At 37.4% G+C, this 26,070-nt stretch overlaps 1 protein-coding gene across 2 annotated transcripts; it reads right to left on the bottom strand.

Moving 5' to 3' along the window:
• Positions 1-3,557: 3,557 nt before the first annotated feature.
• DYRK2 (dual specificity tyrosine phosphorylation regulated kinase 2) lies at positions 3,558-25,791 on the bottom strand. 2 transcript variants are annotated; one of them, XM_026699931.2, is made up of 3 exons: positions 25,135-25,791; positions 24,219-24,364; positions 3,558-12,497 (listed from the first exon to the last, which is right to left on the bottom strand). In XM_026699931.2, the coding sequence occupies exons 1-3, from the start codon at positions 25,214-25,216 to the stop codon at positions 10,902-10,904; spliced, it is 1,824 nt and encodes a 607-aa protein (XP_026555716.1). In that variant the 5' UTR covers positions 25,217-25,791; the 3' UTR covers positions 3,558-10,901. The 2 variants fall into 2 exon arrangements, with proteins under 2 accessions (XP_026555716.1, XP_087790571.1); XM_087934445.1 differs by having other exon boundaries at positions 24,219-24,357; positions 25,131-25,789.
• Between the last annotated feature and the right edge of the window lie 279 nt (positions 25,792-26,070).

Genomic DNA, 26,070 nt, shown 5'->3' with positions numbered 1-26,070 from the left:
CTATCCATTTCATGATTAGATTTTCCCCATGTTTCAGAGAACACTGATGAGTAAAAGTTCTCAACAGTTCACTGTGGGTAGTTAACTGAAGATCAATCCATCCTTTATCCACTTTCCAGAATAACAATTTCCTTATGCAAAGCTCCAGAATCAATAGGTTATGAATGCTTGAAAGGTACCAGCCTCCTCTATCCAAGGATAATTTAATTTTCTTCTGATATCTTTGAAGCCTTGAACATTTGTGATTTTTCTTTTTTACTTAAGGGAGGAACAGCATAATAAAATAGTAGAAGAATTATAATCCGCATTTGTTACACCTCTATATATACCACAGAGATGAAGACTAAATCTGGGAAATAATTAAAAGCCATCCCAGAGAAATAACTGCTTAAGACAAAAATAGCAAGAAGGCTGGCATTTAATTGTATTTTCCCCTCCCTTTTCTGTCACTTGTTTGTTGTTTGTATTGAAAATGCTACTTAACACTTTTTGAAATGTGCTAATGAAGGAGTAAAATAAGAGGGAAATAAATGTGCTGTTTGCAAAAAGGAAAGCTGAAATGAGACACAGAATTAAAAAAGAAAAGAAATGAGAAATAGAATTCTTAAAACTCAACCAACAATACAATATTTTTTTTTCCTGGCATTGAAAAGAGTATAATAAAAATGGCAAACCTTTGATCTCTATTTATTGACATCAACATAGCTCTTAGCACCTTAGACCTAAAGCTGATTAAAGATGAAACCTTTGCTCAAATTCTATAGTCTGATAGGGGGTGTATAATAAATCCAAACAAAATTTTTAAAAAAACCACTATACAACAGACATCACACACACACACACACACACACACACACACACACACACACACACCACCACCATCGCCACCATACCACAACATATAACAGAACAATAGGAAAGGAAAAAGAAAACAGGAATCAATGGCAAGCCCAACATGCAGCTTCCACACCTCAAATTTAGTCAACAGCTCCCCCAACCAACCTAACCCAAGGCTAGGAATGTATTCAAAGGAAAATCTCCTAAATTTCATTCAAACAAAGTGTTTCACCAGCAGGCACATGGATGATATACTTCAATTATTAGCAGTCCATGGTCATGCTGATATTTTCCTGCGAAGCAAAGAAATTGGATTCTCCCCCCCGCCCCCCAGTTTTTTACATGATTGGAATCTCAGCATCAAACTTACCTGATTAACATAGTTTTAAATAAATGTCAAGACTTTCATACCACTAAGATTTCAACCAATTCCAGTTGTACACATTTGGGAAGCACCATTAATGCTACTGATGTGAGGTTTCAGTATATGTGGCTAATCCAAGACTTAAGATCTGTTTCATTGTCAGCTATAATTTGTGTATAGAAAAAAAAAATCTTCAGATTTTGAAAAAAGAAATTGAGCTTCGAACAGCTAGGTTCTGATGGGGACAAACTAGTTTTATTGTCATAGAATCATGTTGTTCCTTACTTTTAAATCATAGGTTTTCTGGATATGGCAGTTTTTAAGTTATTGGCCAAGTATTTGAAAACCATGGCTATTGTTGTTGAAAAGTAAGGTTACCTTTCATTCTGTTTTTAACTTGATAATTATTTTGAGTTTTTGGCATCTTATTTTGAGTAAATTGTGTGATGGCCTACAGATTCTTGCATTATAAAGTGGCTTGGGCAGAGAGCGGTATGGGAAGGAATATTTTAGAAAAGTGAAAATTGTAACTGCAATTGTGCAATTAAAGCCCAACTCCTTTTTCTACAAGCAACTTGAGTTTGCAAAAAGAGTTTCAATCATAGGGCCACCACTATGTTCTAAACTTTTTTGATTCTCCCATATTGTGGACATTCCTGGTGATGCAAATGCCATTTTCTTAGATATGATTTAATTAACTGAATGTAAATAATCTAAGCAGTAAATCATGTAGATCCATATTTTAAATTATTCCACAATCATGCAGTAATGTGCATTGAAGTTCAGCACAGGTTCAGCCAAGGACCAGCAATCTATATACTAGAATATGATATATAGAGCAGGGTTCCCAACCCCTGGCTGTGGTGCACACCAGCTCACTAATGCAAGGGCTGTGTGTGTGCACACATGCACACTAGCCCACCGCTCACACAACCCAATTCCCCCTTCCCCACAGTCAGACTGCCAAGCCGCAAAGGTTGGGGACCACTAGTTTAGGGGATCGGACAGACACTTGCAAATTACTTAGAACAAAGTTTTTGACAGCTGGGAAATTCCGAGAGTTGACATTCACATATCTTCAAGTTGCCAAAGTTGAAAAACATTGACATAGAGATCTAATGCTGTGGAAAGAATGTTTTACCAGACCAAACTGCCAGAATTTTTTTTTCAGAATCTATGAATAGCTGAATGCCTGAAAATCTTCAGTATTTAACAGGTTTTGTGTGAGAAAGTTATGTCACAGATAATTGAACATTTGTTAACTTTTCTTTTAAAATGCTATCTAGTCAAAAGTGTTTGTAGACACAATTTTTTAATTTTAAATTGTTGAATTAATTAACATGAATTATCAGATTGTAATAGTTCCACTGGGTTGAAAGACCTACTTTTGGGCACTTCTGGGAAGATGGCCAACTGAAATGCACACCCGGGCAGAGATCTCTGAAGGTTTTCCCCTGGGTTGTAGCTCTCTAGCTTTACAAGTGAAGGAACTGGCATATATACATATATTTGTGTGTGTGTGTGTGTGTGTGTCTTAAGTAATTCTTAAAGTAGGCAAATGTTATTGAAAATGTATTTGAGAGTATTTGTATTAAAAGAAAGTTAAAGAAAATGATGTATCCGTTTAAAGAAAACATCTCTGTTAAAAAGGATGTTTATAAAAAAGAAAAAAATTCTGTAAGGGCAGGGATCTAAATGCAATACTGAAGTTTAAAACTTGTATGTCAAGAAGTCAGAGAAAAAGATGCATTAGAAAGTTTTGACTTAAAATGTGTTTAAAAAAAGTTTAGTATTTTTTTAAAAAGGGTGAAAAAAAGAGATTTTTTTTTCCAGTAAGGTCAAAGAATTTGAAAGAATACAATGAATCCTGTTAATAAAAATGGTGACAATTAACAAAGATTATTTGGTGCAAATAGAAATACATGCTATTTCCATAAGAAGGAAGATAAAGAAAGAATGGTTAAATAGATTTATTTTTTTCAAAGTGGAAAATATTTTTTTCATTTGGGTATAACTTCTGCATTTTGTGCTTGTGATAAAAAATGAAACTTTGGGTTTGTTGATCAAAAAGATTTGTCGTTATAGAAATAGCGAGTTATATATTAATATTTAAAAGCAAAAAGTTGAGGTTGGAGTGCTTGTAACTTGTACTGTATTCTAAGCAGTGTGAGAAGTCAATGCGTTTTCCTACCCCCCCTTTTTTATATCTCACACCCCACTTTTCTCGCTCCTTTTCTTTCCTTAATTTCCTATTTCTATTTGTTTTTTCTTCATATTTTGTATAATAAAACATTTTTTAAAAAGGAAAGTGATATACTTTCACAGGAAAAAATTCAGAAATGCAGGGGAAGAAAAATTACATAGGACATAAAAATTTTTATTCTGAAATGATCTCTGGCCACAACAATGAATGTAACAAATATTCACTAAAACAGTCTTAACTCCTGTCATCAGCTATACAATACAGAAGTATCATACAACTGGCCACAAGAATTTGAATTAAAAAAACCTCCTACAACATATTCAATGTGAAGTGGCTATGACAGCAGCAGTGTCCCACATAAAAATTTTACATACATATATATATATACACAATACACATTCAGTCATTTTTCACATGTTTTCAGTACACAAGAGTTGCAGCATACCAATCACATGTCTAAATTGTTGCTCATTTTAAAGAAAGTGGAAAAAAGCAGCTATTGAGCTGAATGAATACATCTTTTTCATATTTTGCAGCAAAGATGTAAATATCCCCAGAAACAATACCATTAACAAATATTTTTTTAAAAAATCTTACTCATAGCTTATCCAGTTGATAATGCTCAATTTTCACCATCTTAAACCCTTTTTTCCTGACATAATGTTTAACAGCTACTTCTGTTTGGGAAAATCATTAGGAAAAATAGATGGATTCAAAAAATTCTGACATGTATTGAAAGGGTCTAATAATCCAGTTTGTTGCTGTTTGAGTAGACATAATTCCTTGAACTTTGCCACTGCCCAGTCCCTATGGATTTTCATGGCACCTGCTTCTGGTGTCGCCCAAGACTCATTCTAATCAACAGAGACTACTTGGCAATAGTCATGAAATGCTTTTAAAAAATAACAGTTAAAAAAAAGTCAGGAGTCCTTTCTGACCTCCTAACTAACCACAAGGTAAAAGTGGCATTAAATGCCTTGCACCCAAGTTGTAAAAATCCCTGGCCACATTTACTGAAGCCAGACACATAGAAAAAGGAATGCACTTTGGTTCATACCAAATGCCCTGGGATTAATTCTCACTATAAAATTAAACAGTTTGAGGTAATTTTCCCTTTATATAAATACAGTTGACTCTGTCTAGTGCTGTTATAACAGCCAACACAATATTGTTCTTAAAAAAAATTAATCAGATCTTATGATTTCAGCTAAGTAATATGTAACACCCTATTTAACCCCCGAATAAAAATGAAAATCTTTGCAACAGAGGTCTGTTCTCTAGTAAATAGCATGATCGCCTTATGATATACATTAAGGCCTTGAAAATAGCAGGCAAAATCAACCAGAAACCTTTCCAATTTCTGTCCAGTTTATAAGCTGGATATGTAGAAAACCCAAGTAGTCTTCTAAAGCAATCATTAATTTATAATGGTGTTTCCAGAAGAGGTTTCTGGTGAATTATGATCACAGAGGCATATTAAAAAGAACTGTAGTACTTCAAAAATAGATTTTACTCGTACTACATAACACAGTATTCAGAGGGTTAAAGAGACAAAGTTGCATGCTCCATCACATGGTATTGTTTATAACAAAAGGCACATTGTTAATATCAAGGGCACAACTTTATCCTTCACGGTTCTTTTGCATATCTATTGCCCCCTGACTATTCCAACACATTGACAATGCAAATTATCCAACCCTCTCATGGTGCAAGAACTGAGTAAAATAAGACTGCAGCCAAAGATATGACATATTTGTGTTATTACTAAATCTTCAAAGATACTCTGCATTCTCAGACAATTGTAACATTTATACTGAACAAAATTTTCAATCAATGCACCCAAACTAATTAAACCCCTTAGAAATAAAATCATGTCAAAGCAAGAGGCAACTTTTTCTTCTTCGTACTTCATTTCCTTTTCTCAGTTAAAAATAATGGTAGAGAAGAAACATGTAAGTCATTGAAACTGGCAGCCTCTAGTTGGCTAACTTTTTTTAAAACAACAACAACATGTGTTTTATTTTTAAAGCATATAGGAAGTTGTATTCTGATAAAAGCTTTTTAAAATAATTCTGCACATGGTATTGTGGCCAAAAAGTTTCCTGTAGAACAGTGAACATGGTCAATCATAAATGCAAATTGGCATTCTAAATCTCATGTATTTATAAGAGATTAAACTGGTGGATTCAACTCATGAGTCATTCATGAAAATTATGAACAATTTTTGTGAAACTTGTTACCATCTTCAGGTAAAAATGTAACAGATGCAACCATTTATTTAGCGCAATGATTGGGATTTTTTTTGATGATTGGGAGAAATATAGAAGTTTACCATCTTACACAGAAATATATTCCTGTGCTGATGAAACCCTCATCAGAGTAGAAATATCTTCATTAATTTCAGGATGCAGTTCTCTATGTATAACATTTTCATCTGGGAACTACCTTAGCTTTTAAGTAAATGGGAAAGTACAAATGCAAGAACTCAATCTCAGCTTTTATGGGTCAGTTGAGATTACTATTAGAGCCACAGATTGCAATGAATTCTATGACAGATCATGAATGATCCTATTTTACTTTTACTAATATACACATTGCATAGCCACACACTATTGAAGCTACATTTACATAAAAGGGAAATCAAATGTTAGGTGATTATTGAAGTTGTTAAAGATGAGTAAATAGTTTTCTAGCCAAAATTACTAATAGTGAGAAAAGGGCCTCTTTAGGTTCTCCTTCCCCCCAATAGGATATATTTTTGGCAAACAGGTTTTTGTTTATTTCCTGAGAATTCTTCATTTTTCATTTATGCCAACTTTCAAAACATAAAAGTAAAGCATGTTGCTTCTGTTTCTTTGTTTTGAATGAAAAATCTGCATAAAAAGAAAATAAATTGACCGGAAACTTTTTGACTTTCTGGGGACCATGTTTTAAGTTTTCAGCACTCTAATGAAAGTTGTCATTATACTAGCATCGACAGTCCTTTAAGCAGCCCTGTTCAAAAATTATCAATCTATATGCAACATCAATTTTAGCAACATTTGTTTCCTTTGAAAAACTATGTTGAAAAGGAAGTTGACATGTTTTCTGAATCATATTCTATTCGTCCCAATATGGAAATCTCAATCTGGTAGTCATTACCCCGGCTGAATTGTTGAGAAAAATGTTACATTGGTTAAAGCATGAGGAAGGAGAGTAGGAGTAAGGAGAGAGGGAAGAGTTCCCACCACTAGAATAGACCACTCACAAATTCTGCAGAGTTGCTATGCTTCAAGTGGAAAGACCAGCTTTTTTGTGATTAATCATATTCCACTGAGCCAGTAATAAATCATCCTAGGTTTTAGACAGCAGAAATGGTGAGATTTCACATTCTGAAGACCATTGATGTACTCCCTCTGCAAACTATCACTGACAAATCACCCTCCTTCTCATCTCCCATTCCTTTTATTTATTCAATCAATGCTAACACTGGATGTTTTCCTGTTTTTATTTTTTTAATTAGTAAATAGGTAATGACTAAAAAAAATTAGAAGGCAGGGTAAGTGAGAAGGCTGTGGTTTCTTTTAGTCATTCATACCTCTCTTCATCCATCTCAGTTCTTTCTTAATGGTTTGACTTTTGAAACAGAGCATCCACGAGTATAAAGGACTCTAAATCTACTTCAGCCCAACAAAGGACAATTTCAGCTTTATCTGCCACTTGTAAAATTCATACTCCATAAGACTCCTGGGTTATTGGGCAAGATATTGGGATAAGATTCCCGTTCCCCTTATAATTTTCTATTGAGATGATTCTAATTGAAAGTCTCCAATGCTCCACTATGACAAAGTAGAAGCCTGTGAACAGTTTGCTGGGCAGCCTGAGAAAGTCCCTTTACTCAAGATATGTATGTAGTTGTGCAGATGAAGATGTGTATCAGTGGCTAGATGAAAAGGATGTATTCAACAATAATTTATTTCTATATTTTAGAAATTGGGTATTTTATACTTAAATAAATTTAATAATAACACAGAGGGAGTAGTTCTAGTTCATATAAGTAGTTTTATACTACATTCTAGTATATTCATTTATTTTTCTTGTCTGAAACATTTTTTGGAATGTGGCCTTTGATGTTATAACTCAAGGCACCCTACACATGAAAGCCTGTATCTTGCTTTATATAAAATCTAATATTAATAGAATATAAAGAACATCTTGGCATTGTAAATTGTATTTTGATTTTCTGTCCATGTAGACTCTTTAAATAGAGTAAATATATAACTCAGATATTAATTTCATTTCATTTTTAAGGTTCTTTTACTTCTTCATTTGCTCTAGAAACGTAAAGACATAAAAACTTGTTTTACCATTCAGCAGTTAGAACCTTTGAAAAGACTGAAGGAATAACTTTAAGAAAACTGAGGCATTTTCATTAATAGAACGTCTCATGTATCATCTTCATGGGGCAATAAATTCAGATGTTGATGACATAGCTACACAATACAATTTTACAGGAAACAATGAGATGGAATGGGTGTTTCCAGTAACATAACACTTGAAATGTTGAAGTAATAATGATACTATATACATGGAGATTTAAACACCACTATATACATTGGAAGGAAGTTGTCCCATTTTCCCAGAGTATGGAATTTTGCATATATGCCTGGAGGGGAAAGCTTTGCTCCTGATATTCCAAAAATGAAGACAACAGAATAATTTCAATTGCAAGTGATAGGAAGAAAGTAAGAAAGAACAAAATATGAATGTCATGCTTTTACATTTTTAAAGTCCAGCACCAACTGCTATATAGAAATCTTTTTAAATTTTTGACCAGCATTCTCTCCATCTTTTCCTCGTGTTCCATTTGAAATAAGTTTGTGGGGAAAATGGTTTTTGTTCTCACAGTGAAAATTTATGAATTCTGGGAACACACAACCACAGAATGCATTAATTGGACTATATTAGTTGTAAACCAAGCCCCGGATTATTATTGTATAATAATCTGGTGAATAGTATAATGAACACGGGACAAAACATGGTATGTTAGATCAGTCTTGGCAGGAAATAATCCAGTTGGTCTACATTGTTTCTGAAGCAAAATCAATGTTGCCTCTCCATCCCTTTATATCTGAACTTTAGTTTTAAGTATGGAATAGGATAAAATTAGATATCGGTCAGCACAAGATTTTAGTTTACAGTGACTAATCAACTTTGTCCTTTATTTGATGCAGCTCAGTATTCATAGCCTTAAGAAACTTTCATTAAATGAACTGCTTCATTTAATTTAGAGGCTTGCAATTATATAGTGGGAGGGGAAGGCAAGCTTTTGTCAAAACAGCTTTGTTTCTTGTATCGGTAACTCCAAAATATGGAAAAAACCAGAAGAGCAGCAATACTACTTGGCTATCAAGCTGGTTAGCTTGGCAGTTGGCTTGGACTCACATTCAAAAACTGTCTAACTTTATTTCCCCAGTACAATCTACTTCTCAGCATTGTAGGAGGTAAAGCTCAAGATGTTTTGCTTTTGCTTTTCCTATTGTTGACTTTTTCTTTTAAATGGAAAGTTTGGAGAACATTGAAGTTGTTCCTGTGATATATTTTCAGTGTTGAAATGCGTGAAATTAAGACAGGGTTTTATGCATTTATATCATATTAATCCGTACCTGTAAGTTGATAGTAATTTTGGATTGATAGTATTTTTGGATGAAAGATAGATCTCTTATGTCCAGGCTAAGCCCTCGGGATGCTACAACTCCTACAGTTCTTAACCTGCATGACCACTGACACCTCCAAAGGGAATAGCTTGAGAATCACAAGGCTGCTGCAGACATATATATCATTCCAACCCAAGGCAGACTCCTACAGCTACAGCAAGAGCATCATCAATATGCCCAGACACCTTCTTTGGTGCCCAGAAGTTCTGTGTCTCCCCTAATTATATTTTCTAAAATGTGTGCATGTATGTAGGGGTGTTTGCATATATACACACAAAACACACACACAAACACAAATATGTGTGTGTGTGTGTGTGTGTTGAATGAAACTAGCATGCTGCAACGTGTGATTTTTTTAGATTTATCAGAATTTACAAGAATGTCAGTTTTTATAGCCCCATATTTTTTTTTCTTTTGGTAAAACAAAATTGTACAGGGAATTGAAATACTGTGCTTGGCTTGTGATCAGGCCATCCATGCAGGGGAAGGAGAAGGCAAGGCAAAGTTTTTGAGGGACTTGGGGATAGATAAGCATATTTCCCTAAGTTTGACTTTTTATATACATTGATGCCTTGTGGCTACCAAGAATCACATTGGCTGCTATCTGCTGACACAATTTATTCTGAAACATCCAAATGTTCCTACTGGCAGTTCTTAGAATATGTTACTGTTTTCTTCAGAACTTATTAGCTCTTCCCAATAAGCCTTCTTGGAAACAGAATTGCAAGTAATATCTTCCTATTCTTATTTGTCCCCTCCCAGGTGGCTGTTCTCTTTTATCTATGGTGCCAACTGTGACTCAACCAGTCTGCCACAATTTCTGTGTTTCCTATTTAGGAGTAAGTCTAACTTAATTCAGGGGAACAACTTGAGTTGCAGTCTAAAGTATTTAAGCTCTTGACCTCTATTTTTTGTTTTATTTTATCAGATTTTTATTATTTTTACAAATTCCATTAAAGAGTAGAAATTATTTCCAAATCAACAGATTCAGGACTGTTCTCTGAGGTTCATAAATATGCCAGATAGCACAATTTTATATATTTTATAAATGTTTAGTTTTACATTGGCCAAATAGTGGAATTTCATTTTTAATGTAAATATTGCATATTCACAAACTTTACGTCAATTTCAATATTTTTCTTCCTGGATATTTGACAAAGAATTGTTAAAGGAGTGTTATGAGCATGAAGTAAGCCCTTTGTGGATGTTCTATTAGAAAATTTTAACAATTATTATGTGGCATTCTGTAAATAATCCATACTACAGACAGAACCACAAACAGTCATGTAAAACCTCACTTATAGCCCTGAATATTTTCTAGATCATTGCATGAAAATATGAAGAAATGCTTATAGGAATGGAACCTAACTGCTATAACAAAAGCAATGATAAGAAAGTATTAAAATTTACTCCTAAGAAAAGCCATGATAAGGAAAAGGAATTTACTCCTATCCTCACCTAGCTAAAAATATCAAGCTAAGATAGTAACCAGTGGCCTGCCACTGACACACCGTTGTGCTATACTAATTCCACAATAAGGCTAATTGTTGTTTACAAGAGAAACATTTCATTTTAAAAAGTGTAAAAACTTAAAGCATTGTCCCCATGTTGTTTTTTATAAAATCAAAACAATGCTTAACACATTTAAAGTAATCAATGAAAAAATACAAATGTTTAAAGGTATTGATCAAATAAAAATAGAAATTTGAGCTTCTTTTTCATGTGAATAAGGCTCAGCAACATAATTGCGCACTCTCTCTCTCTCTTTCTTTCTCTTAATCAGCATTAGATTATTCAAACCTCAGCTCACAAGCTTTGGCAACACTGTTCTCTGCTGAATATTCCCATTGGCGTCTGTCATCTGTGCCAGATTAGTCCTCAGTTTTGAAGCTGAGTTTGAAGTTGGAGGTAACTTGGAAATGGATGTGATAGCACCAGTGCTTTCCGTTATTCTTTTTGCTGAAGTCTTCTCCCCAGTTGGTGGCTTTGGCAAACGTCTCCTGAGCCATGGATGCCGTAAAGCCTGACTGGGTGTCATACGCAGCATTGGATCCCACTCTAAACACTGTTTCAAGAAGTCAAGGAAGAGCGGATCATCACATCCTTTCAATGCGCTCCCCCATTCTCTGCTCTCTGGGGGGGCACGCAATTTGCCCCGCCTGGAACGGCTACCATTAAGCACAACAGAACCATCAGACAAGGTAGTAATGGAACAATATCGAGGGTAACCCTTGGAGCTCACAAAATTTTTTGCTCTTTTTGATGAATCCAGTAGCTTCTGGGAAGGCATGCCCAAGAGTTCTATCATACAAGCCAGCTGATCCCCTTCATCTTCTCCTGGTAAGAGAGGATAGCCTGTTAAGAGTTCAGCAAGAATGCAGCCCAGGCTCCACATGTCTATTGGCATCCCATATCGAGCACCAAGGATGACTTCAGGAGCACGGTAAAAACGTGATTGGATATATGTATAGACGCGCTGGTGCTCATAACAGCTAGAACCAAAATCAATCACTTTAATGCCACTCCTACCCTGTTGTTTTAACAGAATGTTTTCTGGTTTAAGGTCACAGTGAATTATTCTGTTTTTGTGCAAAGCATCCAAGCACTGCAAAATGGAGTGGGCAAATTTACGAACCAAAGGCAGGCTAAAGCCCTGAAATTTATTTTTCTTAATGAGCTCATAAAGGTTCATGCTCAGCAACTCAAATGTCATACATATATGGTTGCGGAATGTGAAGTTCTCCAGCATGTGTATAACATTCATGTTATTATCTTTGTCCTGTTTTTTAAGGTGCTCCAGAATTTTAATCTCTTCTGCAGCTTGGCGGTGAAAACGCTTCTCATTTCTCACCATCTTCAGAGCAACATGTTGATGCATCTTGTGATCATATGCCTTTACCACTTGTCCAAAACTTCCTTTTCCTATAACTTTAAGAACTTCATATCTGTAAGCTATATGATCATGGGGTATTTGCACATAAGATCCCTGGTCATCATCATATCCACAATTGTCTGGACCACTAATGACACCTTGCCTTTTCTTTGCGTTTGGACCCACAAAATATATTTCAGGGTAGCTGAAGATCTCATGATGCTCAAAGGCTGTTAGCTTTTGCATATATTGCTTCATTGCTTGCTCAGGAGTCATGGGAGTAGCTTTTATCTTTCCTGGCCCTTCGGTAGATTTCAAGGAGTTGTAGCTCCCTTGACGCCTATGACAGCTCTCAAGTTGCCTATCTTGTACCATTGGCAGTCCTGATTTTGCTAGTGTTGCAAGCCCATTTGGTTGTGTGGATAGAACTGTCCTTTTGTTACTATTATCTTCAAAGAGCTGTTGTATCTGCCCATGACTGGTAACATGTAGATGCTCATTCATGGTGTGCTTATTTCCACCAACCTAAAACACAAAGCATGATTTTTTTTATTAAAAAACTGCAGGCTGATAATGGTTTCCAAAATTCTATGAAAAATCAAATGAAATTAATTCAGGACTTATATGTCTTGCATGTCCTTCTCTTTCCTAAACTGTACATTGAGACCACTAATGGTCCAGATTACCAGTGGAATTCTTCTGCTGGAGCACAGGTGTCAAACTCACAGCATCACATTGTCATCATATGACATTTCGTGACATTTTTCTCCTTCGCGGAGCTGGGATGGACATGGCCTGCACGTGATGCATCCGGCCTGCAGGCCATTAGTTTGACACCTCTGCGCTAGAGGAAGACATCCCTGTGTGACCACTCAAAAGCTTCTTTAGGATCATAGAACACTCCAAAATAGTAATAAATACTATTTTTAGAGGAATTGTCTGCTGTACTGAAATTTTCATGGGAACTTCAATTAGTTCCCAATCTTTTTCATATTAATAAATTATAAATCTAGATCCAATCCATTATATCTTATGCACTGGCTTGACCTCCCAGGGTCCTTTCCTCATACTTGGCTATATAATATCACATTATTAGTAACTCACTGAAATCATTTTACATTAACATTTATTATTTCAAATTAACTCTCATAAGTTCTGCAAAACTACTAAAGAAATATATAATTTTAATAATTAAAAGTGAACAATTTTCTTTTTGAAAGAAAATCACTGCACACATTTTAGTCCAGAAGTTTAAAATCAGGTTAGCTTACATCAAAATAACAGCACTCTGGCACACTCCTCCCCTAAGATGGCTGCTGGAAGGTAAGGGAATTTTTCTCTCTTGCTGACAATCTCTTGATTTTGGAGCAGTTTTTGACAGCATTGTTTCCTGGATATGAATGGGAAGACTTAGGAATGACCCAAGACAATGTTAGGATGGCCATGGACCAGGAAGAAAAATCATGAAGACTGTAGTCCCCTATGGATGTGGCCACAAAGTCACCAATCACTTATTTATTTTTTTCCTCTTGGCAGATTGTTCTCATAAGCAAACCTGGGATAAATACACTTATTGAAGTTTCTGTTTGTTATGCTTTTTAATCTCTAAAAGTTAACTGGTTGCATGCAGATTTATTTTAACCCCCTGCTGGATTTTATTTGGAGGAGGTTTTTTGTCTCATGACTTATAAGGAAATCTACTGGGTGTTTCTAGGTACTGAATTTACATTTATATTGGACTTTCACTACAGGGATCTTGCATTTCCTTAACTTGTAAAAGGGTTTGAGATTATTTTTTAAGTCTTGGCTCAAAATATCAAAAAATATCCTCCCTGTTTTTTTATTTATATTTTCACTCTGAGGAATATTACTTCAACTTTCTATGCTCTCTGTCTCTGATGACTCCTCTGATCTTTCTCTGCTAACTTTCATGAGAGCAACAACATATCAGATTACAGACAAGGAAAACTGGCTGGCATTTGAAAAAAGACTGGTAACATACAAATCCAAATTGAAAGTTTGACAATAATAATAATGGTTGCAAAAAAAATACCCAGCTGCAAGTAACTGTAGATGAAGCAGATTCACAAAAGAAATTTTATTTGGAAGTAGATTCAATGAAGACTAAAAGAAATATGTCTTTTACAGGCTTAGAACTGAGTGGATTGCACACAACTTCCTGTAGTTCAGGCCTGCAATCTTTTACAACAGCAGAAAACTGACTGGGTGGATAAGAGATTGGGGAATGGATTTATCATATTAACCTGGAAAACAATTTTATCTGGACTCCTTTGGGAAGACAGATCAATTTTGGAGAACAGAATTTATTTTTTTAACCAAACAACAATAAATAAGAGAGGGCATTAAGAAGAAAAATAAATATTTGATCTAGGACAAATTAGTGTTAACTATTGGATTGATTTGGGATAGATAAGAACCTGTGGTGAATTTTCTACAAGTTGAATACAGTGTTTGTTAACAGAGGGTTTTGATATTTTACTCTTACCTTTTTTGTTGCTTTACTTGTTAACTATTTTTTCATAGGGTGATGACAAGCTAATAATTTGCAAACAAGTTTAAAATTTGGGGAACCTGTTTAGCAAGTGGTGGGAAATGCACGTTTTTGCAATATACTATCAGTATTCAACTAGGGAGGATAATACCAGTATGTGTTTTGGGGTTTTTTTTTTACAGTGCATCTTTTTTGTTTAATGTCTTATCTGTTTTGTTTTTTATTTTTTTCTCTTTTGGAGTTGTATATTTGGTAATAGAATAAAAATTACATGGATAAAAGTATTCTAATTCCGTAGCCATCATTTTTAAAAATAACGTTTACTTCTTTATATCCATTTTTGTCAATTCAATATTTCTTGCCATTTCTGAATTATTAATCTGATTTTCCTCAATTTAACTCTTCCAAATGGAACTGAAAATTTATTTTGTCAAGCTGTGTGAGAATTTGCAGAATAGTTCTGAAGAGGGACTAAAATCCTAATCTATAAAAATTAGATGGCCTATATATGTTTTTTTAAAAATCAAAGTGGTACTGCTCCATTGATATTTTATACATACATACATACATACATACATACATACATACATTTTTTCTCTCTCACACACACACGCACACATACACACTAAACAACCTGCATAATACCATAATATATACACCACACAGCCAAGAAGCCTATGAAAGGAACGTGTGAAAAACAGCATCCAATAAATATTAGTTTGTAAATGTTTCAAATAACTCTCTATTTTTTCTCACTAAGGTTTTTTTAAAAGCAGCACAACAGCTGAAATCTTAGAAAGTAAAAGACAGTGTTATACTGACATCATTTCATAAGGGCAAAATGGGGACTAGCTTCCAATGTGCCCAGACTGCCATATGAAACATAGAATCATATATTATGTGATAAATATATCACCATCCCCATGAACCTTGGCTGATAACTAATATAGATATAACTTACACAGCTGATTTTATAAATTACTTGTAATCTCCTGGTTTACTTTTCCAAGACTCTCTTCTATGCCAAACTGTCCCTCTATTATTACAAACATTAACTACCAACTGCTGTTTTTGAAACTTCCGTTATGTATATTTCACTTGCTAGCATGAATCTAAGTTCTACTAGAAGGTGCCGGAGGAGAGCTCTCATTCATAGGCAAAGTTCAATGCCACTATATATGGCGTTTGAAATAATCAGTGATTGGCAGTAGAGAAAAATGTATTATATTAGTTTGCTACCCATCAGCAAGCAGATTAATTTCAATGAAGTAAACTTCCCTAAAGGTATATTTTATTATGATTTCCAATACTGATACAAAGTTAGGATGTCTAGAATAATTTCTGTATTAAGCAAGATTAACAACTCTCAATTAGAAAGATTTAAAAAGTATCCTCATTCAAATGTTGTCAACATTTACTACTGAAATTGTAAAAATGGCTAGAGGAGAATTCTCTCTCTAAGCCAAAGACAGAGAAAACAATATGCTTTCATTCCATTCCTCACCCAAAACTTTCAGGACAGAAAACTTTGTGGTACTGTATCAGTATCTTGTCTCTATTTAATAAAAATGCATAAACAGTCTAGGAAACAATGTTTTACAATCTCAGGTATAAAAGTGATCTTATACATAGCAGCACCTCATTTTCAATATGCTCCTGATTAAATTTTCACAGTTGCATGTGACCACAAGGATTGTGTAGCATAGCAACTACTTGCACTATTGAAATATTACAGACTAGTGAGTTTATGTTATGGCCTGCTAGGAGACTAATTCATTCATTGTTGAATCCCTGTTTATCATGCCAGACCAAGAAAGAGCTGGATCCTAGCAAATATACAAAAATCATTGCAATTATTTTCAAATTAACCAGTACATAATTCTTCTCAGTTAAATACTCTTCAAGTATATTCTTGAAATGATGTTCATCATTCTGAGAGCATTGGCTATAAAACAGTTTACATGCTAAATGATAGAATGGCTAAATAATCTTCATACCCAGAAAAGCCCAGTAGTATAATTAAAGTTGGCCCATGCAATGTGCTTATATATAATGTATTTGAATTGATTAATTCTTAGTAAGTTCACAATATTCTTCTTTTATTATATAACCTAGATCTGTTAACAAAATCTATTGATTTCATTGCCACTCTAATGACATTAGTTGTTATTAAGATCATAAAATTACTGTCAGCTTCAATCAGACACTGTCTGCTAACATATTGCCAGCTCAAAAATAGGGCTCCTGAGTATCGCTTAGGTACATACATAGATATAGTAATGTAATATGATTTTCTTTTTTCTCTCATTTACACATATAATTTCTTTCTTTGCAAACAGTGTTGCAAAATATTACACTTTAAAGGGAAGAACAGAACAATAATTTATCTTTCCCAATTTATTCTTGCCATCTTCTGCCCTGATGTACTCTTAAACCACAGCCTAGATCACATACTTGTCCCATGGTGATAGTTCTTTTTGTAGAGTAAGAAATACAATAGGATCTAAATTATGTAGCCAAGAGAAAGTCTGGAAAACTAAACAACTTCTCAAGTAAAACTTGTCGATGTTTAGCAGGGATGAAAATGAGAAATCTGTAGCTTTCCTGGGGTTGTTGAACATCAGGAGTAATCATTCTGGCTGGGGATGAGTATCAGCATCTGGAAGGGCATATTTTCCACATTCTTAACACACCGAATACTTGTTAGAGAGATATCTACCTCTTTAATCAAAGAGATGCCTCAATAAATATAGAGCACGAAGAATAGGCAGGGGCACTCTGCTGATTCGTCTGATTAATATGCATTAATGCACAAATCTGAGTTTATATACGTAAGCTGTCATAGGAAGCCTGCTGAAACTATTCCTTTGTACAAAAGGTGCTGAAACTGAACTGGTCAGACTGTAAAAGGCAGCAACAGCTCACTGTGTTATGATGCTTCTATATCCTTCCCAATCTTCAGAGCAAAACTAACTACCACCTTTCCTCCAAGAATAAGGCATACGAAGCAGCATAATTAAGAGGAAAGATGACCGACTGGCAAAGGGTACCTTTTAAGAGGTACCTTCTCCATAAGAGCTAGGGTATTGTTTTTTGCTTGTTCGTTTAGTGCAGGCGTCCCCAACTTCAGGGCCATTGCCCTCTACTAGGCCGTGGTCTATTTGGAACTGGACCATATGAGTGGTGTGCAGCTCAACTTGTACGAATGGTGAGCCAGTGCATGTGCACACATGAAGCAAGTTTGAAAGAGAATGTTTGGGGGGATCATATTATGAAGCACCATTTGGAAAACAAAAGTAAAATGGCGAAAGGGGTGCAGTATACATCTGTGATGAAGTTGCAATGGAATTACACTAAGCAGACCACCATTGTCCCCAGGAAAGGGAACAAGGAGCCATGGCTGCTTTCTAAGAATCTTCTAAAAACTCTATTTTGTTGGTTAACCGATTATTTTAAGGCATGGATAAGTATCCTGGGGCCCTCCAGATGAGGGGTAGTGTAGCCTCAGCTTGAAGGCCCAGAGGTTCCCACTCTTACTCAGCTTTGTACTTAAATGCCTGCTTTGAACAATAATTTAGAAATAAACATATTTTCAGCTTTTATTAATCCAACCAGATAACATTATCAGTGCAAGTAAGTGTGCAGTTTATATATAGCAGCTTGTCCTGCCAGTGTTGGTGGGGATATGGTCCACAAAGAAAAAAGCTATCAGAAAAACATTAACCCAATACAATTATGTTGCCTCCTACAATGAATAACATTACATAAACATATTAGATTAAGGCTAAGGAAATTTGGGTTTAAATTCCCACTCAACTACGAAGCTCACTGAGTGGCCCTTGGTGGGGCAGTTAACAGTTCTCATCCTAAGCAACCCTATAGAGCTATTGTGATGATAACAATGTATGTCACCTTGGAGGAAATGTACAAAATAAATGATGATGATGTGGATGATGACAATTAATATGGATTGGATGCAAATTTAGGTAGTTGCAATGAGGCAATGAAGGTGAACTTCCATGTCCCTTCCTTCCAATAGAGCGCCTGAGGCAGTCCATCGAAAGTTGTACTTGGGTCAATTTTGGAGAATCTCCTACATCACTCCCCCTACATCAGTCGATCACATGACCACGGGATACTGCAACCATCATAAACATGAGTCAGTTTTCAAGCATCTGAAAGTAAATCACATGACCGTGCAGATGCTCAACAGTCGTAAGTGTGAAAATTGGTCATATGTCATTTTTTTCAGTACCATTGTAATTTCTAACCATCACTAAGCAGACTGTTGCAAGTCGAGGACTGCCTGTATATGGTTTGGTGATTTGTGTGAACTCAGGCAGTTATGATTTATTCAGTTAACAAGGGTGAAAGAAACAATGGTATAAGGTAGTGTTTGTATATAAACAGTGCAAGGAAGGTTGTTTTTACTGTCATACTTGATTATGCATAATTGGACTTTTTTACCATATATAAAGGATTTTTTTTAAAAAAAGAGCAATTAGTAATAATTGGATTTTAAAAATTAATCTGATTCCTTTTAAAATAAAATTAAAAATGGAATTCATTATAATACGGTAATAAACTGTGTAATATGAGAAACGAAATTAATATAATTGAATTTTATATTATACAAAGAAAAACACCAAACATATTTCTTTTGTCTACCAGGGTAAGCAAAACATTTTGTGTATGAAGGAGTCCATGCCAGAACAGCTGTTTTTGGGTGGTTTGATCAAGAATTGAAAATGCATGTTTCCATGCAGAGACAATAATGGAAACTGTTTTGCTTAAGCTAAGAGCAGTGGCTTAAGGAGCAAGGGAAATGCCCACGATATGGATGGCTTTGGAAGGAAGAAATAAGGGGAAGGACAGCACTGGGAAGACCAGGAGTGGAGACAGAGGGATTTATCAGACTGGGATAGGAGCAATGGGAGCTGAGAGAAAAGAAAGTGTAGGGAAGTAGAGTGGCAGTCAGCCCAACAGGATAGGCTGTGTTGAGACACTGGCAGCAATAGAGGAAAATATGCTGGGAAGATTGGGAAAAGGCAACTGGTTGAGGATATACAATGCAGTTGAGGAGAGGGAATGAAGGTCTTAGGAAAACTGGAGGCAGGTGGAGTAGTAGGGGGACAGCAACAGGAGTAATGAAGGAGGGGAGGAAAGGAAAGAAAAAATGCAATAGGAAGGTGATGGGTAGCGGGCTATACCATCCTGGGAGCTGCTGAAGGGAAGGGTGGGGGACATCTACCAGCCTTGTCCCATTTGCCTGCCTAACTCAGAACAACCAAAGCATTCAGCACTTGGGGAATCCGGAGTGGCCTGTCAAACAATTTGTCAGAATCCCTGGAATGAACTGGTTTGTTCCAGCTCACGTCCCAAGTGTTTGTCCACTTTCAGTCTCTACAGACCAAATGCGGAGCAGGTAATCAAGTTAAAATTTTTATGTCACAGGGGGAAAAAACCCAATGGGCGGGAAGGAATAAAATAACTTCAGTGTTTAGGTATAGTAACTTATTTTCAATAAATAAATAAATGATTTAGGATCATGTCTTATTCTCCCTTCAGATGAGTAATTGGATACAGGCACTAAGGCCTACTGGAAACAGAATGTCACAAAATATTGAATGGGATAGGGAAAAAATGGGAAGGAAAAGGAATGGGGAATCCCTGAAAAGAACAGTTGATGCAAAGGGGAAAACTAAATAGGAATAAAATGATGTCATAATTCTACCTGATATATAGATTAGGATCTCCTATTCAATCAAATGACAATAAAGTTATATTAGGATAATCTATTATTGTAGATATTCTTGTGTACGTCCACTTTATATCTTCTAATGACAGCTTCATAAGAGTTTTCAGATCTCAGATTGTGAATGTAACTGCTAGTCAAATGAAAAGCATTCACATTTTTTCCCAAGGAAAAATATTATGTGGCTTATTTCCACTACTCCCTGCCTCTAAAAAATTATGGGCAATTGTTATAGCTTAATTATGTGCATATTCACTTGGAAATAAATCCCACATTGAACAACAGATATTCTGAATAAATGAGGATTGCAGTTTTAATCCTAAACAGTACTGCTTATTATGCTTGCATTTATAGAAAAAGAAAGACTGTTACAATTGCTATCCAGGATCTGCTCTGTTCTGTGTTTCCAAGAAGGCATAACTCTTCAATGATAATATAATAAATGTGAATGATCTAAATCCAGAAGTTTTGGATTGTGTTTTTAAGTTGTATAGAAGTGTAATTTAATTGCAATCTGCTGTATTTATGTTGTTATAGTAACAGGCAATTACATATTCTATTTCAAAAACACTTTTATATAAGAAAATTATTGTTACCTGCATATATTTTAAAATAAATTAATCATTGTTTTGAATCATGTTTTCAATAAAATTAAAACATGATCTGGCAATGCTGAAACTTTCCTAGTACAAGCATACTATAAATGGTTTAAAAGATGATGAAGAGACTGATATGTGCTTAGACTGAATAATGTTAAGTTTTATTGTGATTGGGATGGTTTGGGCCGATGTAAAAATCCATTTTCTATAATTAGTAAAACAGAATTTCTTTCTTTCTCTCCCTCCCCCCTCTAATATTGACAAGTAGAAGAGAGAATATAGGGGAAGTCATTATTTGAGTGCAGTAAGTGCAGCAGAACCTAAGGATTTTGTTTTGGGGCAGCTATTGAAAACCTGATTCACATAAATGTTCACAGGACTCAGCTAGATGAATCAGTGATCAGACTCAGTTTCAGACAACACCCTAAGTAAACAAATAGATGCTGAATGACATTTTTGTGTGATTGTACAAAAAGCAGTGGAGAAGAAAGAGATAATGACCCACCCTACTGGTTTACGATCTTAATAAAGATTTAACTTGATTTTAATGATCCAATTTAAATGAACCCCAACTACCAGAGACCAAAGATAGGATTCTTCCCACTGGATCAAAGTAGTTAGGAAAAAAGAGCTGAATTAGAAATGAATGCCATGAAGTATAGCAACAAAGAAATAGAAGAATTTGCAACTTGATGAGCTACTCAGCGAAGTACGTTGAAGTTACATTGTAATGGAGATGTGTTAAGGTCTGGATAGAAGCTGTGTAGCCTGAGTTCACTCCATTTGTAATGGCCAGCTCTTACTATACAGTACGTACACTTCCACGCACATACTCACTTGAGCATCTGAAAAATCTTCCATTGTGTCTTCACACTCCCAAAGAGTCTTATGTTAGGAAACAAACCAAGGAAGCACCTATTCCACTAAAAGGATGAAACTCACTAAGTTACTTCTATATAAGGGGAAGTCTGTGTTTCATAGTGTATTTCCTTGTAATATCAGCCTTTTCAAATGTGCATATCTAGGGCAAATATATACTGTATCAACATGGTCAAATTATTATGTAAGATGAGCTAGACATATTGAAAAGAGGTGAGAATAGCTCAGAAAAATTCTCACAGAAAACTTTAATAATAGGATTCTGACAGTTAAGAAAACTTGGGAAAATCAAGAACAAGTTCATGTTTACATGTTGTTTATTTATCTTTAATTAATTATCAATGCCTACCTGATTTAGCTTATAACTAGCTATGCAGTGGTTATCATTGGATTAAGGCAATAGGTATATATCTTGATCATGCACATTTTAAAGTATTTTTGTTAGATTGATATCCTGTTTTTTATCCAGGAGCTTATGGTAGCATATGTAGCTTTTCTGCCTTCTATCCCGCCCCCCCCCCCCCTCAAAAACACCACATAGGGTGTGTTTTGAATCAACTGAGGATGGTTTTGAATCAAAGTCTCCCCATTGCCAATCCAACAGCACATTGCTTGTCATACACTTATACATTTACATCTACTTATGTATACATAACATAGTAATATGTCTGATGAGACAGCATTTCTTAATTACCTCTAGCAACCTCATGACATAAGTGCAATTCCTGTTGAGTATGTGCATAGTAATATTATTAGATTCTAAAGCTGATAACAAAAACCACAGGAGCATATGAAATCAGTGAAGCGATAAATATAGGAATTCATATAGTTTTTCTCTTGTTGTAACCACCTCTTGTTTTACTAAATACAAGTTTTACTAGATTAATTCTGCTACTGATTTTTAGGATAAGTGTTCAATACAAAGCATATGAGCTAATCAAAAGAAAGTCCCAGACAGAGCAAATTGTTTGTCCTCTTCTCACATCAACAACCAGTTTTCCATGCATATTGGAGAAAAGGAGCCTTTCAGGTAAACGGAAATGCTTTTTGTAAATAAGTGTGATTCTTAAAATCTTGTGGTATTTTAGGAGTAATGGTTTTAGTGACAATTAAGAATGTGTAACTGCCTTCCAATTCTATCCAGTTAGATTTGTCCAGGTATAAGCATCTATAAGGTCCAGTTGGATCTATAAGTATTCTCAAAAAAGAAACTTATTTGAATTAAATGTATAGGATTTTTTCATATAAAGTGCAAATTATGTTTTTTTTTTCAAGTTCAAATCTGGTGTTAAATACTTTCCTCCAAGCTATCTATTTATTCAAGTCTATTCTTCTTCAGTACCTCAAATAGAGCATTATACCTAGGTCAGTCCATCTCTAGCAGTAGAATGGCAATGAATGGAAGTGAGAAGCCTTTAAATAATACCACCAAGGGACATCTGATATCTAGTTAGATTGTAAGAGTCACTCAGCTCCCCATTAAATGCCTCTCCACTTGTACCCCATTCTTCTGAGTTACTCTGATAATTAAGGGAACTCTTTAAATTTTTTACTTTTGATGAAAAAGCACTCTTAATCACAAAATGAAGTGATGTTTATAGTCTTTTTTTTTAAGAACGAACTAACCATGCAACAGACTGAACAGAAATGTTGAACAGCTTATTATTAAAGAAAAAAGTGGGTGGTATGTATCTTCCTCAATCTTGGGTCCTCTGGCTGTGTATCTCTTATGCGTGTATGTATGTATATATCCCACATAGGTGCTATAAACATAAATGCATAAGGTATATATGCTTTTGTTGGTTACAAGGACCTATTGTCCAGGCATGGCAACTTTATCATTTTGTTTTGTTTCATTTCCACAGAGCTCAATTTGCATTAGCCTTCCAATATCAATAACCCAGAGACTTATTTCTCATTTGGGAAGCATGAACAACAGTTCCTACATATGACCCTCCCTGTTTTTCCCAGGGAGGAAGGCAGGAAACTCCATATTTACATCCTCATACAACAATATGGAACTACCACAATTGCACTTTATCGACTTCCCTCACCTAATTTGCACATTACTTTCATGGCAGACAATTCCTAAGTGGCTCTAAAAGTTGCCTTTCCTTCTCCTTAGCCCAAATACCTGCTGAAACCAGACCGGGAACAGGACCAGGACCTGTTGAGACATGCCAGGGATGATAATTAAGAGGTCTTCTCCACAACCAGCTGGTTTGGCTTTCGCTGCCTCATTCACAGACCCTAACTCAGACAGGCTGCCTGACTGTACCTAGCACATTTATTGCTATTAATGCCCGGGAGAGGAGGAGCAATTGAGGTGGGATGGCAAAGGCGGGGGATGGAAGGGGTTTAAAGGGCCGGCATAGGATTTAGAGCCGAGAAGGAGGGAGGAGCTGCAGAAATGGGAGGGGATTAAGAGATAATCCACATCTCCTCGCAAAGCCATACGGTTCTCCAACCCTCCCCCACCCACCCTTGACCCTCAGTCTCACCGTGTGGGCTGCGTTGCTGGACTTCAGCGGCGGCAAAGCGATCGGGGACGGCGGTCCGGTCCCAGCACCCGTCCGGGAAGTCCCTCCAGCGCCGATCCCCGGGGAAGGCTGGAACTGGCGGCTACTTTCTCCTCCTCCCCTGCTCCCTGCCGTGGGAGGCAAAAGAAAGCAGCTGAAAACAACGGGGGACCGAGCAGGATCCGGATCGAAGACAAGGGGGAGAGGAAATGAAAAAGGGGGCCCGAAGTTGTCCCTTCCCCTCTTGTTCCTCCGGCTGCCATCGCAATATTGTCTGAGGGATCAGCAGGGGTTGATCCCAAACCAGGCGTCGAAGCGCGGGGGGAGGGGGGGAAACACATCAAGTGTGTCCATAAGGGGCGGAAGACGTTCCCTCAATAACCCAGCTAAACCTTCCACAAATGCTTAACCCCCCCAGCCTTTAAGAGCGTCAAAGGGAAATCCAATGTGGCCGCAAATGGAGGAGTTTTGCAGTAGTCCTCCAAGCTAGCCGGCCCGCTGCCTTGCTCCGCTCCCCCAGCCACGACCCCCTGCTAGACCATTTCTACACAAAACCAGGGCAAGAAGCCGCTACTCTCCGGCACGTTTGCCTAAACTTGCCTTGTTCTCACGCCGAAAAGCTTGTCAACCGCTAGAAGCTCCAGGAAGCTCCCTCCGGGGGATTTTAAAACGGGGGTTCAAAGGGAGGCTGCCCGCTTTGGCAAGAGGGCCTTCAGTCCGGGAGGGGGGCGATCTTTCTTTCAGCCAATTGCGCGCGCCCGCGGTCTTCCCTCCCCCCCCCGGCCTCGGCCACGGCCACTCCGGCCTTGGGATGGGAGGAGGGGACCGGGGCATCCCGGGAGAAAGGCGGCAAGGAGGCGAATCCGCTTCGGTTGTGGCCAGCTGCTTCCCTACTTACCGGCTGGGCAAGCGGCGGCCGAGGCGGCCCCACCGGCACTAGCACCAGCGACACTGGCAGACGGTTTCCTGGTGGTTAACATGGCCGCTGACGGGGACGGAAAGGGGAATACATTTCAGGGCTGCCGTGACTTCTCCGGATTGTCGCCGCCTCTGTAGTTCTGTCCCCGCCGTCTTCCCGAAGGCAGCAGCCGTCTTCCAGAAAAGAGCAGCTACACCGGGCAGCCGCACGTTCCCCCGTGGCATCCGTCGCCGCCGAGCCCGGGCCCGCCGGGCAACAGCTATTCTCGATCCCAGCCCCCGCCGCCACCGCCTCTTCCTCGTCTTCCTTCTCCAGCGGTTCCAGAGACGACGGCGGCAGCAGCAGCAGCAGGAACGCCGCCGCCGTCCCCCGCCCGAAACACATCACCTCGCCAGTGTACAGGATCCCCGGTCTCTCACGTTAAACAACTGTGTGGTGGTGAAAGAACAGAAAACAGCCCCTCCACCCACCCACCCCCTCCTCTTCCTTCCCTCCCTCGGAGAGACGGGCACAATGACCGCCGGCTTCTCCCCTCCTCGCTCTCCTCTGGCCCTCTCCTCCCACGCCGTCGCGCAAGCCCTTTCAGACGCCTCAGCGCGCCCACGACACTTTCGCTTTCCAAAAAACGGGCTTGAGGCTCCGCCAAACCCAGTCTCCGCCCCACAGCTCAGCCGCCCGGCAGCCTGTCTGGGCCCTCCTCCTTCCCACCGAGGACTGCAGCTGTCCTCCGCTTGAAAGAGGAGCAGGAGTGACCGTTCCCTCCTCATCCTCTGCAGAGCGGGAGTGGAGCGAGGAAGAGTCTAGGAGCGCAGGCACTGCAATGGCAATGTTTGGCGGTCCTTTCACCACCAGCCCACCCGGACAGAGTTCAGATGGCCAGCTCATGTTTAATGCACAAGCGGAGGCTATCCCCTT

Source organism: Pseudonaja textilis, chromosome 5, assembly GCF_049901715.1.
Source record: "Pseudonaja textilis isolate UNSWEBS1 chromosome 5, rPseTex1.2, whole genome shotgun sequence".
NCBI lineage: Eukaryota > Metazoa > Chordata > Lepidosauria > Squamata > Elapidae > Pseudonaja > Pseudonaja textilis.
The sequence above is the reverse complement of the archived record's forward strand: the minus strand, read 5'-3'. Positions and strand labels throughout refer to the sequence as shown.

Bases quoted from the DNA above. Each gene is read 5' to 3' on its own strand.
- DYRK2 (XM_026699931.2), bottom strand. From the start codon at position 25,216: ATGTTAACCACCAGGAAACCGTCTGCCAGTGTCGCTGGTGCTAGTGCC. The intron at 24,365-25,134 runs GTAAGTAGGGAA...CTCCCACGGCAG, and splicing joins GGCCGCCGCTTGCCCAGCCG to GGAGCAGGGGAGGAGGAGAA. The intron at 12,498-24,218 runs GTGAGACTGAGG...TTTGTGTTTTAG, and splicing joins CCAGCAACGCAGCCCACACG to GTTGGTGGAAATAAGCACAC.